Genomic DNA, 17,435 nt, shown 5'->3' on the forward strand with positions numbered 1-17,435 from the left:
CCTTGCCTACTGGATCTCGTTCAATATCAGACTCATTGAGTCTGTAATTGATATAGCACTTGTAGATACAATACATTTATATGTCACCAATTAAATGAAATCATCTAACAAAGCCAAACAAATAATGCCATGACTCTCAAACTATATAAAACGTATTTTCGCATTCATTGTGTTAAATTTCGTTTCTATCTTGTAGTACCAAATGTCCCAGTTATGTCGATTGAAAATGGATGCTCAATAAATAATAGCATCGTAAAATTGTATTAATTCCGCATACAAGGCTCGTTCGATACATGACAACACTGAAACTTAATGTTGCAAATATTTATTGTAACACATGCGTCGAATGCACAATGTGCATGATACAAAATAATGTGAGGGCAATTGTGTCAATTGAAACACATTTACAACGAAATCCATGCTAATGTTGCCAAGGACATTTTTCTCAGAGTAAACGGACACACGGTCATATGTGTTAGGCATCTAAATGCCACAATTACAATGTTTTAAAGGAAGAGTGAATATGCAGTAACTTCTCAAGTGGAGAGCCGGGCGTCATTAATATAAACGTAGCCGCCCCCTATACGGGTAAGGATGTACAAAGATATCATAAATGCTGGTGGATAAGAGCTGACGAGTCGCTTAACAAGATGACGACTATGAAATTACGGGCCTACCTCAAATCTTAACCCTGTATGTGAGCGCCTACTTCAGGTTCAATGTGAACCTCCAAGACAATTATAACGGACTGAGTTGGACGCTTATTGTAAGAAGGGCTTTAATACGGTGTCCTTATACTTACCGTTAAAATTTAATGATGTAAGTTAAGGGATTGGAATTTTTCACTGGTATCTCGGACGCTTCCGTCGCCATTTTAAGCATGTTTTTATTTACATTAATAGTCTCATTAATATGGCCAACGGATTTTAAACAACAATTTTTGTTGATACTACTACGAAGTTCTTTTATATAAATAAAATCAAATATCTAATTTCGAAACGATGTAAGTGCATCAAAAGGACAATTGTAAATATTTCTGCATTCTATTTCTGCTTCTGGACGATAAATTGTTAAGACGTAAAGGAAATTTGGAAAACCCCTGTTTCATTGAAATATTAATGCATGATTAACCGGCCTCTTCAGTATGCACGGCGTTGCGTACTTCAGCCATTATTTCTCATCGTTGAAAATTGTTTTAAAGCAATTTCGTTTCCGTAGAGTACAGTTTTGTAAACATTCACGCTTGGATCGAATCCAAGTATGCCTTACCTGTATTCATGTTCTTTACGTGTGGCATTCTGCATACCTATACTCGTAATGCTAAGTGCAGAATATGTCTCAATAGCCTAACGATTTAACCTTTGTGGATTACAAACCCATTCCACGTTTTATGGCATTGCTCGGGAAATATAACGCTATGGCGTTTCTTGGAGTGGAATTGAGGACGCATTTATAGCTTGCTTGAGATGAATGAGATGTAAACGGGGATATTTGCAATATAATATACACTTTTCACGGAAATTATCTAAAAATATGCGATTAAAAACTAAAGAAGTGTTTTATATTTATTTTATTGAATTTATGGAAGATTGGCCTACAATTACCGGCATACCTATGCCTTAATTTTATAAACACGTTTTTATATTTTTGATCGACCAATAACATGATATTCAAACATCTCTATGTATGTAAAATACAACAACATTTTCAACAAATATTACATTATCACATCTTGAATTACAAGTGCAAACAACACAATAATAGGTTCTTTACTCAAGATTAGCCTTTAAAATGATCTAGTAACTCAACGCCCTTGCAGGGACGCTTCAGTAGACACATTGAATGTCATTGCCTAGAGTTGTATCAATTTATATCACAATTGGAATAGTTATACGGCCGAGTTCCTCGTCATGCAATTGGATATTAATTGAATAAGCGCTTGCAACTTCATTATAAGTAATTTAATTTGTCGCTTACGTTTCAATCGTTATGTAATGGATAGTTTTACATTAATTGTATTTTTAGTTTGGTTTGGTTTTACAAGATAAGTATCTAATATCACCATTAGCCAATTTTGTTGATTGCAATTTACACTAGTAGTACTGCATTTATTGGAAATCAAACTTTACTGCTAGAACTTACCTAAATTAAAAAACTGACATCCTTGCATAAAAGCCGTTAAACTTTACCTTATACGACACCTTCATTTCTAAAGATTACGTACACATTCTCATCTAAACCAATAATGTGTGAAACAAGATGCAAATTTCATTCTTATAGCCGTTAGTTTATGAACCATAGCAGCTTGGGAAGTAATGGCGGATAATTTTACCTGTACAAGCCTCTAGCTGCATGACGCACGGCCTAAGCAATGCATTAAGAATAAAGGATTACATATGATTCATGCTTTTTCCCTTTTTCAATACTCTGGGAATTCCCACGGCTGCGGGTTCAATAAAATGTTTGCGGAGGTCATATTTTGTTCTGAATATGCGTCAAATAATATTAAATAGTATAGAGCAGACACAGGAAATGTAGCGACGGCCCTCTGAGTTATCTGTGGCGGAGTTAGCTGATAAAGCATTGAGTAAAGCACGCATATGCCGCGCATATGGCTAAAATTAAAATTTTGATACCAGCTTTGGTGTTTGCGATTAATTCCAATAACACAATATGTTAAAACCTATTTTTAATTTACACTATTGCAAATTAAAAACATTGAAAAATCGTTTTAGGTATTTGAATTAAAATATTTATCAATAAACAATATATCAAACAACGTTACTAATAATTTAATAAAATATTCAAACATTTATAAAGCGACCGTGGTCACGGCCACGAGTCTGTGGGTAATCTGAGTTACCATAGGTTATGACCATAGCATAGTAATGACGATGATTCAAAATAAAAACTAGCAAAACTATCTCTGCCTACTTTGCGGTAGTGGATATATACAGGGTGGAATTTTGAAACGCCCCCTGAAGGGAAAATACAGGTTAGGAAATATGTTATTGTAAAAGAAGACGATCCATTATTATTGTTATTTTTATAAAGTTTGTTAGAAAGATTTCAATCTACCAATTCAATCTATTCGTGTCTTCTATTTTTGACATGCTTGATACGCTTTTAAGTTTGATTTTCTCTCTCTTTTTGATTTCAAGTTCCGCACGCATATAATATTCTATCTGATAATTAATATTATTTACTCTGGCAAATGCCTGTTTTTGAGCACTGAAACGAAACTTTATATTTCTCGTAAAGTGAGCTATCCAAATGTATAACGGTCTACAATAATCCGTACTCAATTTATGAATGCGTTTTATGTGAATCAATTTGCCGAAAGAAGCGCAGTTGCAGTAAAGTGCCGTTGAACCTTAAGGAAACGAACGGGACTGCTGTAAAATTCGATGGTCGTCTGGCGCCGGGCCAACATTTGCTCAGTTAGGATCCTCAGAAATATCCATCTATCGTCTCTTGTTTTAAAATGGTGCTTGTTTAAAAGTATAAATTTAGAACTCTACTACGATGTGCTTCGAAAATTCTTTGATGGTATCTGATGAGTTATTTAATAGCTTTATTTTATACTTGATTTGGAAGTCAGACTCTATTTCATCTGGTACTCGTTTATAATATAACGTCAATTTAAAACAGTCATATTCCAAATAGTGCGATGTTTTTTTGGCTACCGAAAGGTGAATAAATTAAAATACGTATATAGAGATGGTGTACTTGTGCGTGTAGGATTTCTCACGAAAAGTCAATTTCCAACAGTAAATTTTGCGCTTTTCAAGATTAAACAAACAACTAAGCGTTTGCGAATTCATCACTTGAACTTCGTTCCTTGTAATGCTTTGTGGAAGACAATTCACAGTTCATTCACATCCTCTTAAACAAGCCAAGTATTAGACATTAAAATCGAACGGGAAACACGTAAAAACATTAAGTAATTAGCGCGGAGTGGCCACTTACGCCACGTAGTGTAATTGGAGACTTAGCAAAGCTCATTCACTTTCAAATTAACTATTGCACTATTGTAAATTAAAATTTTCTACTTTCTTGGGACTCAAAACATTATTTTGCTCTACAGTATATTTTACAATAAGACCATGCAGCTAACAAAACTGAATACAGCATGTTAGCTACTGGAATTGTAAGTACTTGCCAGGATATTTTTAAATTTTATACAAGTGGATACATTATTATAGATAGATGACGTCATTAAACGCAAACATTTCGATCTATCATTGTTATCCTTTATTTTGTACACACGACATAGGTATGTGTGTCTCAATTCTCATGTTCAAGCCGTAATACCACATAATACCGCACCGTAGGTACAGCTTAATTTATTTTTAATGTATGCCTCATCATACTGTTTATTATGGAAAGTGTGTAATCATTATATTTTCATAATAATTTCATCCTTGACCTAATGAGCCTCTCATTTAAGATTTTTCAAATCTATTTCATGTCTACGATTGAATCTATTTGCATTAAATATTAAGATTTGCGTAATAGATCAAATCGTGGCCTTTGAAAACTAATATAAAAATATGTTATACATTAGGTAGGTATATGCCTGAATAATAAATTAGTTACAATAATTTTGTCACATATACCAGAAAACGACAATAATTATGCTTATTAGCTAATTAGTCACCGTTTAATTAAAAAAAAGATAAATTGATAAAAAAGGTAAAGCTGAAGAATGCCCATTAGCTATTAAAAACATCAGATCTGAATTTGATATTTTATGGCATTCTAATTCTTAAATTTATATGTACATCAGATCTGGATACATACATTATGCGTACGTATAATCATGATACCCATTGAGGTGTGGGGTCAAGGATTTCACTTAGTAACAAGGGGAAGTTCTGGAGTTTTAAGTAAGCCCCTTTACAAAACAAATATGAATTCGAGTTAAAAATGTAACTGCCATGTTTTCGAGCGTATGTATGAATTACCATATTCTTGCTAATAATAAAAGTGCTAGAAGAGTCGTCTTATGACAGGTAATTGACAGTAAAATCAGTTGCAAATTTTTAGTACAATCATACAAAGGAACAGCCAAGGCCGAAACGTTAATAGCTAATTTTCTCGAGGTTGAACATTGAGTACCTAAAACATTATACGATTTAGTTACAGAACATATATTTGTCATCAAAACAAAACGTGCACGTAATATTTTACCTGCATCTAGATTAATATTTATGGCTATCTTCGTGTACATGATATCATTAAAACTCTTAAGGAGTTTGAATTTTGAATAAAAATGTAATGTGAATTGAGGTACTCCAAATTTTTTGGGAATATCAGCTTGAAAAGCCAAATTGTAGAGTACCTATACAACATTTTAAAATTTCTATTATACTATAAGATTGGTATAAAAAAAGCAATTAAAATTTTTCCTTAAAGTTCAATGAGCTAACAGGTATTTATAAAACCCTTTTAACATAAAAAGAGCCTTTAAAAATAAATCGTATAGTACCTATCTCAGCACTTTGTATGGTGTAGGTAAGATACGCTATGTTTTGTGGAATCCGAGGTTTTAAAATAAAATATGGATATTTCTCAGAGATACGGGGGGTATCGTGGAATGCAGTCGTTGCAGGCGCATTGTTCAGTTATCTAAACACTACAAAACCAGTACTAAATAGTAAATACTATCGAGTATTGACTCTAGGAATCTTTCTCAATCTATGCAAGTCAGTCGACTAACCAGTACCAGAATGAGCGTTTCAATTATGGATATTCATTTCCAATGAGCAATGAGCATTTATATGGGGAATGCAACCTTGCAATTTATTCATCAATTATACAATCATTTAAAGGTTAATATCATTGTATAAGACTGCTCATAAAATAAAAGTTCTATCTGATTAATGCGTGTGACTTAACTTTATCAATTCATTTGTTTGTTATTTAAGGGCCGATTTTTCAATGCTTGGATAAAACTTATCCGTCCAATAAAGTATTACACGATAATATTAAAATGTCACGTAAACTGTCAAATACGGGCAATTAGAATACGTTTTTAAAATGGTAGTTTTATACATTATTCGACGAATAAGTTTTAACCAAGGATTGAAAAATCAGCCCTAAAAGTTATTGTTCTCGTATTTAATATGTATAATTGTAATATGTATACATGAACTAATTGAAGCATAGATCTTTGTAATATGTAATAATAATTTTCGGGTGGTCTTTATTATGGATTAACTTTTCCTTAGATATGTATTTGTTTTATTACTGGCATATTGGTTATAAATTCAACTAAGCTTAAACCCCTCGACACTTAAACGTGGCTTAAAAAGCCTGTGACGATGTTTAGAAAAAATGTAATACCAATATTTATTGGCCATAAAATAAGACAATCAACTCTAATTAAACACTTAAAAACCGTCATTACATATCCAGTTCTCTTATTCTACAATTGAGTTTACCGTTCTAAAACCTTGAGTAACTCATAAATGGTATTATACATTTTAAAGGTTTGATGTATGCCTGGTGCTTACAACTTGTCGAATGACGTTGTTGTCAAGGGGAAAGGGTTCAGCGACCAGGGTAACGTGATCTTAAATTTATTTAAATTGCAATTTATTGACGTGAATTAGATTACATACTGTGGCTCATGCTAAACTGGTCTTTTAGCGAGGAAACTTTTGAGTGGCCGTTCCATACTTTAAAATCCCTCAGGCGTACTCTATAGAGTGGAATTTTAAATTACATATAAAAGATCACCGAAGATATAAATATTTTATATTACTTCTGAAATAGTTAAGTGCCATTTATTACAAGCATTTATTGATAAACGTATTGGATTTTTTGCTTAGTATAAGAGTTACCGAAAAAAAATTGGTTCGTTAGTTTAGGGAAACTTATTAGGGAAAATTATTAGGGAATAATAAGTATACATTTAGTCCGTCTGTTCCGAGTACCTACACCAGTACTGGACTATTGATTTGAAACTGCGACAGAGGGGGCGTGATTCGACCGTAACGATAGGTATACCTACTAGTTATTGTTGTGCGAGGTATGTTGAAACATTTTTTGCTAAATTGTAACCTGCTTTACGAGTATCGTCTGCTTGCTATTACAATTAGTATGTGTGCCTGAACATTATGTAGTATCAGTTAATTTTTGGAATGTTACCGATCTGCTTATAAGTTATTTAATATTTAGCCTGTTGTAATTATTATTAATTTAAAAATTTGTGTTATTGCTTATAAGTTATAAGTACTCAAGCGTGCGTAATAATTAAATACTATGTCTGATGGTAAAAAAGTAGCTGGAGCTTGGTGATAGAAGAAAACCATAATATGGTATTGTATGAGAAATATAAAAGGTGGTAAAACAGAAACATATACACATACCATATATGATGTAAAACTGCAAACAGCTGTAGTTGATACTATTTGGAGTACCTACAATACCGGCAGTGACAGTCTTTCGTGAACGGACATTAGGGTATGTTGTAATGTTTCCATTTGAGATTAGTTCCATAAAAACTAAGAATAAAGGACACTAGTTAACTATACAGATGGTAAAAGTAAGTTTTAACCAAAATTAAACTGAGAATTGAATGTGTTAGGTAGGCAGGTATGACATAATGTCCCTGTTTAAAATTTAAATATTCAATTTAGGACACCAATATGTTATAAAGGTTAGTACCCATTTAGTACCTTTATATTGTCGCTATTCTTTGTATCACAAAAGTTACTCGATATCTATGATGCAAATGTTATGTTGAAAGCATTGTGGAGCAAACGTGTTGGGTCAAGAATTATAGATGTCTCACAAAGATTATTGCATTATGTCTTCAATATAAAATTCCGAGATTATCAGGGTAAATTACATTCTTATGTAGATGGCCAAGGATAATTTTGATAACTGCTACAGAAGTTTTATATTAATGCATATTTAAAAAACCACCAAAAAGTGGTGCCTTACGATCGCTCGCGACTCGCGAAGTCATCTACCTATTTTGTTAATGTGGACAAAATTATATTTTTATGATTGCTACAGCGTTCCCAACCGTACGATAATTATCGTACAAACACGATAATTTGGTGCCTACGTACGATGTACGATAGCATGTTATTATCGTACGCTGATTTTACGATAATTTCTATCAGGCAAAATTCGAGAATTTATATTATTTCACCCATACAAATATGAAATTTTGACGTGTTTCATATCGAACTTTCATGAGAACAGTGAAATTTTGTCAGATTGAATTTTAAACTTGGCGCGTTTATTGAAAATAAAGTGGAAATGGAATCGGTTCAGGTCTGTAGTCTGTACCACGCGTAAAACCAAAGAGTATAATGAATATAAAACGTTTGGGTTTCAGTGTCCCGTTGATTTGACAGCGGTAGTTAAACAAAGATTAACTATAGAGAACTTGCATACTTATCAATATTACAATTTATATGATTTATTTATTTATAATTGACTTTATTCTAAAAAGTACGATAATTTTGAACCAAAAACGCCTAATGTACGATAATTTTACGCCCCTGGTACGATAATCAGCTCACTTCAGGTTGCTAACACTGGATTGCTAACACATCTAGACATGAATAGAAAATTTAATGACAGCCGAAACCTCTAAGTGTTATAGTTTCTCTGCTAAGTGTACCCTCAAAATGCAAATGGGATAGCATAAGGCTTACATTGCCCTGATAAATTAAAGTTAAATTTTGAAGTAGATTAGTCTTGTTTCGCTGTAAAGACGACAAAGATCTCTGATAATAAATAATTATTTTCATTTTAATTCTAATTTCTAAACAACTAGGTACTCAGTTAAAGCTAAGTTCTCGACTTGGCGGGATTAACCCATTGAGCCCCGAACGGCCCGATCGGTCCACGACACAATAGATTTTCTATTGTGTCTGTGATTCCGGGGCCTGAGTTATTCAGGAACAAATAAGTATGTAAAAATTAATTTCTAGATTTAAATAAATAAAGTGGTTTCATACATAGGACAGAATGTTCTTAATCGTAGCCTATTCATTGGATTTTAGAATTTAGAGAAAAGTTGTTGGTAATTTGCATTTATTGAAGTCTAATAGGTATGTCCCAAAATTTCAGCCAAAACTGCCTAATAGGAACTTGGGCATGATTTGAACTAGGATATGATAACTTTTTAAGAAAATAAAATGCACATGGACATAGTAGACATGAAGTAGGTACGAACACTCAGCACTAAATAGACTTCGATTCGATCGTAAATATCATCCGTAATTTCGCTTTCACCTGCTTTTTTCTCCGAACGCTCAGACATTAAACATCGTTTAACATAAATAATTGGTATGCTTTAGAAATTTTCACGTCCTTCTATGTTACTGCAAAATACACTCGACTGACTTCTTTTATACTCAAGATAAAATCAAGAATAATAATGACATTAGACATCGAACGGATAACTTACCGGAGTGTTATGTTTATTTTTCTTTCTAAGGATGGTTCAAACACGCATGAAAAAATGATTCGTTTGGATAAGCGCTTTTGTTCCAGGACGCTTTATTTATAGTGGCACTGCATGTAATATACACGTAATAGTGATGTTGGTCACTTTTGTGCGAAATACAATGTCACGGCGATTGTGACACAATCGTATCGTGTGTTCAACACAGGCGCACCGGTTGGTGGCGCGCGGTGTACTGCCGTCTCTATAATATAGATACAAATGTATAGGTCGGAAGCAACGCGTCGCGCTCCGGAGTCCGGGACGAGGGACTTTGAAAGAAGGGCCACAAGCCCGCCGGCAATGTTTTTTGTCCCATCTAATATTAGCAACAAACACCCGTCTGGTTCTCCGAAGGGATTGAATTGCACTTTGTTGTCTATCGGATCGAGATTATTCTGAGACTCGGGAGAAGGCACATTGGCGGTGATAGTGAATGAAAGTAAAACTGGGTTTGAGTTTAAACTACCTACTATGGATTAAGAGTATTTTGACAAGCTCTCAATAGTTTATGAGGCCTGTAAAAGTTATTGAATATCAAAGCTTTTGGAAGTTAATAATTAATTGTTTTTCTTTTTTTGTAATCTCTTTAAGAGAAAGAGTAGACCTACTGTGCCTATGTATCTTTTACAACTTCTTATATTAATAAAGTACATTTTTTTTATCAAATAGGTATTAAATTGTCTAATCCCGTTTTATTTAAAAAATAAATTATAGTTTTTATTTTATCTTTGCTATAAATCATAAATTTTACTTTCTTTGTCAACTCAATTAACTGTTGGTTGTGACTTGTGACTGGGTTATTCACAATCAATAATAATTAAATATTTGTCTAAAACTTTAAATTGACGCATGATGATATAATTTACATTTATGCTCTCGTGGGCCGTGAACAAATCATGTACCCATTCGATATCGTGGTGCTTGCCATTTTTCGGTGGTCTATTCGAGCTGAATACTGGTGCTGAAAATAAGAATTTTCTACATTAAACCAATTCTTATATTTTGCTACACGCCCTTTAATATACCAAAATATGTACCTATTCCTGTTGGTGTCTCTTTGTTCTAATATCAAATACCTAAATATTGGGAAAGCGAAGCATGCAGCCATGCAGACAGCTAGGTATAATAAGTACTCTTTGTGACCCTTAGCATCGTCATTGCGACCACTGATCGCTTTAGATAGAATATTAAGAATAAGCCTGAGAAATGATACTTGATGTCGACATTTTCCAACTAGCTTTCTTCAAAGTATACACCATCAATTTGTTTGAAATAGCACGCGTAAATTTTAGTTATCTTTGCATTATGGATCGCGCACATAGGTCGACTGCCCGACTTCCTGGAGTAGATTATTACTACAAGGAAGCAACCCAATGTAATATAAGACGAATTGCATAATCTCCTCATCTGGTATTGTAACGGTTTTCCATATTGTTCATCATAATATTGCTTTGTGTTATTTGTTTAATTCAGACGACGCATGTTTATTGTTTGTAATTAGATAGAGACGTAGTGAAAGTCGCATAAAAGTATTTAAACATTCGTCCTGACATTGTCATTCATCGTTGTAAACAAGATAAAAGTTCCGCATTATGAAGCGTTTATTTGACCAAAATATTCTGATAAATAATTTAATCCTATATAGTGCACACTTGTTTAATAAAACAATCAGTAAAATCAGTCAGATTTTTGTTCATTACATTAATTAAAGTAGCTCGACCTGCTCGATGGACTTGGTCGATTTAACAATTTTTACCAGAAAATATCCTTATCGATGATAATACTTTTTAACTTTTTTTAATCGAACGCCTTTGTTTTGATTAGGATGACGTAAATTTTTTGACAGGACGGAATAGTCGTTTGTTTGGAACAAGAGTTTGGAAAAGGAAAGGTTGTAGTATATTGTCTCAATAAACACCTTCCTTGTGTAGAAACTAAATTAAAAAAAAATAAACATTGCTGAATTGGTAGAGCCTGAGCCTGAGAAGCCTTCTCGAGTATAACGCCAACAACAGAACTTTAAAGCGATTCATTATTTTTTTATTTATGAAAATAGAATAGGAGTGATTCTCCTTTCAATATTAAACTGAAAGTATTATAAAATGAGACACTGAATATGTCAATTTTTTTACTCATCACATTATATGTGAAAATCTACTTTCATGGATATCCAAAGATTTTTGCTATCGCACAATTGACATATCAATAGATAGGCATTTGATACGCCATAGATACATTTTGTATGTAATGTGGTAATACGAAGGTAATACGAAGGTAATCATCAGTACACCGCCCGCTCCTTTGTCGGTTGTTGTATAAAAAAAAAAATACTATTATGTTATCTGTGGTAGTACGCATGTAACGTGTTTATTTGGCATTTCAAGAATTTGAAGACCACATATTAATGCGTATGTTAGTATTAACTAACATACGCATCATATACACATTATATATGTCTTTTATATTTCTTACACTGCAATGTATAGGAACTTATAGTATATTAACAGTAGGTAAATTATTACTGTAACATCGGAAGAGACTATTTTCCCACAACTCAGAGGATGAAGGATCCTAGTGTGGGAGCTAGTGTATCTTTATAAAGTGCCCATTAGTATAATATGCAAAAATATTTGTATTCAAATCTTATTGTGCACTGGGTTATGAGGCTAAATAAACGAAAGAAGACCATTTCTAGTGATTCATTTTATCTCCCTAGCACTATAGGTATTCCTCTAAGGGTATTCCATTGAACTTCTCAATCAGTCTTACAAAAGTTTCATTATACACAGCATGGATTTTTCTACATGCATTGTATCCACGAAAAAAGACATCTGACAAAATTAAGTTTGGCATAATATTTGATCTTCTGTAAAATGAATAATAAAAGATTATATTAAGCATTTATACTACATTGTGTGTAATGTAATGTGTTATTTACAAATTAACACGATTAGCCCATTCATAACCAACACGTACCTATCTACCTATGCGGTTGATTTTACTACAAGATCCATGAGCCTAATTAGCAGAATCGCACGTGATTATTTTTTTTTAATAAATGCGTAATCGCTTAAGAATTTTATACCCTTGCATGATGTGAGATCATCTGAAGATTCTAAAGAATACTCATTTTTAATATAGAATCATATTATGTGATGCGTGACTGGATAGGTCGTTAGTAGCACGATTTCTGTTTCTTTTTAACAAACATGACTGTAGTTTTGTTTTTCTTCTAACACGATATTGTATTTAAACATACAAAACAAACAATTAAAATATAAGTACTGTAGTGATAAAACTATATCTTACAATTTAATTATTTTTGTGGGTACCTACGCATTATGGCATTGTTTTATTTTTTCAGAAATGTCTGATTTACTTGAAATTTAAAAAAGATAAATATTCATATCTTCTTATTATTGACATCTACCTATCATGATATATAAAATACATTCTTTTGAGTCTCTAAGAAGAGAAAAATCTGTACATATCTAGCCTTTAATAAAACCTACACTTAAAATGAATTGTGAGTTAAAACCACCAGGAAAAAAAAGTTTGACGTGATACACAACTAAGGTCGTAAAATTATCATAGTGCAATACTACTCTTTTTGGAAAATGCGCGAAGTGCGAAGTTTTTAGTGTGGTTTTTAGTCCACGCAAAGCCGCAGGCGGAAAGCTCTTGTATTAAATAAGTGACTAATATCACGCTAAAAAGTGTAAAAAAATGTAATAATTATACCTACCTCGCACTTAATATCGACATAAACTAACTTAATACGCCTGTTATAAAATACCTACGCGTAAGTATACAGAAAATTTTAAACTCTAGACTTAAAGCAAAGAAGTACAGTAACATGAAACCCGTTATGTCATTAAAACGCGGCTGAAATTCCGCGGTCAGAATTGTATCAAATTAAATTGCACCAATATTCTTCTCATATAATATATAGTACAATAATTTGTATGCAACGCTCGTCTCCTCGTCCGCAAATGAGAATGTATTTCTTCTATACCCACACATTTGTACAAAAACTATGATGAGAGCCGGCAAACGTACCATCATCACCCACACTTGTGTACATAAATTAGTGCATAAAAAAATGACAGCGCCGTAGCCGCTATGTCATATTATTAAAGAGATCGTGGGCAAAAAACTGTCCAGTTAGACGACGAAGGCAACGAACCTGTAATCTGGGACAAGGCACAAAAACATTCGGGAGTGGTAAATGATGTCGAACGCATCTAGGTTACTTCAAAAGTTTAATTATTGGCTCACGCACGTGTAATTGAATTTGTACGTGGAGTTCTTTTAAACAATTATCTCAAACTACGCTTTCGCGTTCAAAAAACGCAAGCTCACTGATCTAGATATTGTTTTGTATTTGATAGAGTTCAATTAGAAATTATTAATCGATTTTTTTTACTCAATGATTGAAATAAAAATGGGATTAAACATATGTAATTAGATATCAACAAATTAGAACTATGCGCTTTTTATTTTCTTTTATTGACGCCATTGCAGTAGGTATACCTATTTATTTGGAAGCCAGAAATACCTAATAGTAGCATGCAGGTAGAGCCAATCATTAGTTTATTATAATGACATTACACGCTCTTATTAGGTACCCATGTTTGTTATTTTTCCGCACTAATTCCTACCGTAATTCCTTTTCCTCTATTAGGTATATAGTTTCTTAGTTAATCTGTACCTATCTCACATATTTCACAAAATACATGTAAAAACAATATCTATCTACTAGATGTAGATTGCGTAGTAGGTTTTCAAATTTGTTCACTTTTATAGAGTAGGTACTTAATTAAGTTCACATTAATGTCGTAATTTCTAAAATATTTTCAGTTTTTATTCTTGAAATTTTCTTTTATTCCTATCGCTTCAATCTTCGATCCAATATTAAGAAGTATGGATTGTCTTTTACTACAGTTCAGAGAGACCTTCAGGTGCCTATATACTCTATTGTTTATTATGTGCATGTATTGTTTCATTCGCACTTGCGCGCTAACACTCAGTTAGGACACATGACGTAAAACTTGCTAACCATAGTTAAAAATTTAAGCAGTATGTCGTAAGTCGTAACGCGGGTGAGGACAACAAACATTAGCGAACGAACGAAAGCGAAGAAAACATTGTGACGTGAAAATTTAGATATACCACAGTAAAGTATTACCAGTATGTAATACTTAGAAGTTGGATACAAAAATATACGAAAAGAGAGCAAAGAAAATTTAAAACCGAAATCTACTCATCAATCAGTTAACTAGGTATTAGTTGATACGTAGGTACTTACTGATTCATAATATGTATTTAAGTCGTTGAGAAGACGAAAAGAAAATAGTAAACGAAGTATTATAAAAACACACACACAGCATCGCTTCAATGAAAAAGGCTAGTGTCCGTCTTTGGTTTATATAGAAGTATTTATAGAAGAACGTCCACACTCCACGGTCTAACAAGACAGTCCAAAAATACCTCCGTTAAGTTTAATTTTGATCATCACAAATTCCGCTGAAGAATATTACGTCATAATCACTTCATAAACTTAAATTTATTGTCAAATATGTACATAACAATAATATTCGATTTAGGTCAGCGATTCAATGCAATGCAAATGATTGCTTTGTTTATAACGCAAATATCACTCTAGTCGAGAACATTTTCTTACGAAGTGAATCTAATTTGAACTTTTGGATTTAATCAGTTCTTCATTGTTGATGGGCCCTATACAGCTTGTTACAATTAAATAAACGCATTCATAAGTAGGTACATTTGTATGGGTGTTATTATAACTGAAGTTTGTGCACCGAGGTCAAGACATAATTCTAGATCTATTTGCGTTGTCTAGGCCTATTTGCATATCTATTAAGACGACAACGGTTCAAGAACCGGTATACGTTTTATACTGAAATATGAATATTTATTTTATCACACAAGAACTTGCTATACCTATTTCATAATTTTGATTGCAATTTATTTTTGTGTTTGGGATAGTTAGTCAATGTATGGTTGCAAAACACACTTTGATGCTAATAATACTAATCTAGTTTTTAAATCAATATCAATAGAGGCTCAAAATAAAATAATTATTAATTACATACATAAAAAAGGATGTACATTAAATAAAATATAATGTTAAAAGAGATCTGATAAGGAAAAGTATGCATCGTGATTTCATCAATCAAAAATAAAATGATGTATGTGACTTATGTCACAATATCCTTACCATAAATTAACCTTACAATAAATTATTGCAAAATCACATTGCAATATAAATAATAATCTTTTATGGCGCGCGTTACCAGGATGGCTTTGGATGTAGCGCTTTGTAAGTTCAACATAACATTATATGTAGAAACAGTCCAAATCTCAAAGAAACTTTAGCAAAACAGATTATATAATAAAGGCAATTTTTTATATTATGATAATCAATAATAAACTAAATAAAAAATGATTTAATTTACATGTTTGTTTTGCAGTTTCTCTGAGAAAAGTTGGGCCTGTGGTAACAAAAGTTTGGTCTAGCACAAGAAATTACATCGCAAAAACGAAAGCTAAACCTATAGTTTGTAACCCGATTGTGAGGAAAACTGAAAACATACTGGATAAAATAAATGAAAAAGTCATTTCAAAATTTGAAGAAGCACGCGTTCGTTTACTTCCTAAAGAAATTGAATATTTAGAAAAAGAAATAGAGAGAGTAAAAAAAGAATTAGAGGACAAAACAAAATAAAAGAGAAACTACATTATTTTAAATAAATTATAATTGGTTTTTGTCGTGTTAGTTATACACAGCTTTTTTTTTATATTTTAGCAACAAGTAAAGCTTTAAAACCGGCTATTGGAACTGCTTGGCAATATGCAAAAGTTGAGATGATTCCTCCAATGACGTCACAAATTTTTCAAGGGCCATTCGGAAAACGTCTTGAAAACGCTGCTTCTAGTGTGGCTGATAATTTCATTGCAAATGTCAGTCAAAAAATAAAAGATATTGAAGAAGAAAAGGCCCGCATAATTAGAGAAAAAGAAGCTGCCATTAAAGCTGCTGCCGAAAAAGCTAAGGCAGCAGCTATCGAGAAAGCTGAGGAAAATAAGCGACTTGAGGCAGACAAAGCAGCAGCAGCAGCAAAGAAGGCTAAAAAACAAGTGGATCAGAAAAATGTTAAAACTGAGGCACCTAAAGAAAAAGTTGAAGTAAAGGCTGCAACTCAGACTAAAACAGAATCCAAAAAGAAAACAAACAGAGTGGAAGCAAAGACAAAAAAGGTTAAAAAGAAGACAAGACGCGAGGTTAAAAAGGGTTCTGCACCTAAACCTAAAAAGTAATACCTATTAATGATGTTGATGCTGTTCAAATGTTTTAACGAGTAAAACATTATATCTATACCTACAGAAAATGTATGAACAGTTACAAGATTTTTTTATAGTAATTTTTGTATAGTATGAGTTAGTAAAATGATTGTTATTATGATTCTATTGGCCAATAAATCATTTAAGAAAAAATTGTTGGATCTCTCCTTTTTTTTTAAAAATGATGCATTCATTCCTCATACTTAACAATAAGTCAGGATTTTATGGTAAACATTTTCAACATTCAATGAAAACTCTAAGAAAAAATTATTTAATCTCATTTTGCATGCAATGCAATTAATATTATTTTGAAAATTATTGTGCACCTATGGGATTATTCATCTATAATATACAATCATATGAATAAAATAAGGTACATAAGTACATGTACTTATAATGTACTAGCTTTGCCCCGCGGCTCTACCAGCATTGCTCCGAACCCCTAGATATAATAATATAGCATGCCCTATAGCATTCCGTTCCATGCATAATTTTTCAAATCGGGCCCATGGTTAAAATATACAAACTCACCCCCTTTAAAATATAAACAAAGATTTGTCTCATTCAGTTATCTACCATCAAGCAATGTGCTTAT

General features: G+C 32.6%; 2 protein-coding genes across 2 annotated transcripts in view; one reads left to right on the top strand and one right to left on the bottom strand.

Annotated features, from left to right (window-relative positions):
* LOC149489665 (beta-1,4-glucuronyltransferase 1) overlaps positions 1-9,680 on the bottom strand; it is a 43,846-nt gene extending 34,166 nt beyond the window's left edge. Inside the window, exon 1 of the mRNA XM_089714345.1 lies at positions 9,437-9,680. The gene's annotated coding sequence lies outside the window, so the exon portion shown is untranslated. The remainder of the gene's footprint in view (positions 1-9,436) is intronic.
* LOC149489667 (uncharacterized) lies at positions 7,249-16,953 on the top strand. Its single transcript, XM_089714355.1, has 2 exons — positions 7,249-7,470; positions 16,305-16,953. Exon 2 carries the CDS (start codon positions 16,364-16,366, stop codon positions 16,814-16,816), a length of 453 nt encoding a protein of 150 aa, XP_089570481.1. The 5' UTR covers positions 7,249-7,470; positions 16,305-16,363; the 3' UTR covers positions 16,817-16,953.
* The last annotated feature ends 482 nt before the right edge of the window (positions 16,954-17,435 follow it).

The sequence above is a fragment of the Colias philodice genome, chromosome 3 (genome assembly GCF_061535455.1).
Source record: "Colias philodice isolate Cphi_HAF_F1 chromosome 3, ilColPhil1 Martin Lab GWU primary, whole genome shotgun sequence".
Lineage (NCBI taxonomy): Eukaryota > Metazoa > Arthropoda > Insecta > Lepidoptera > Pieridae > Colias > Colias philodice.

Bases quoted from the DNA above. Each gene is read 5' to 3' on its own strand.
- LOC149489667 (XM_089714355.1), top strand. From the start codon at position 16,364: ATGATTCCTCCAATGACGTCACAAATTTTTCAAGGGCCATTCGGAAAA.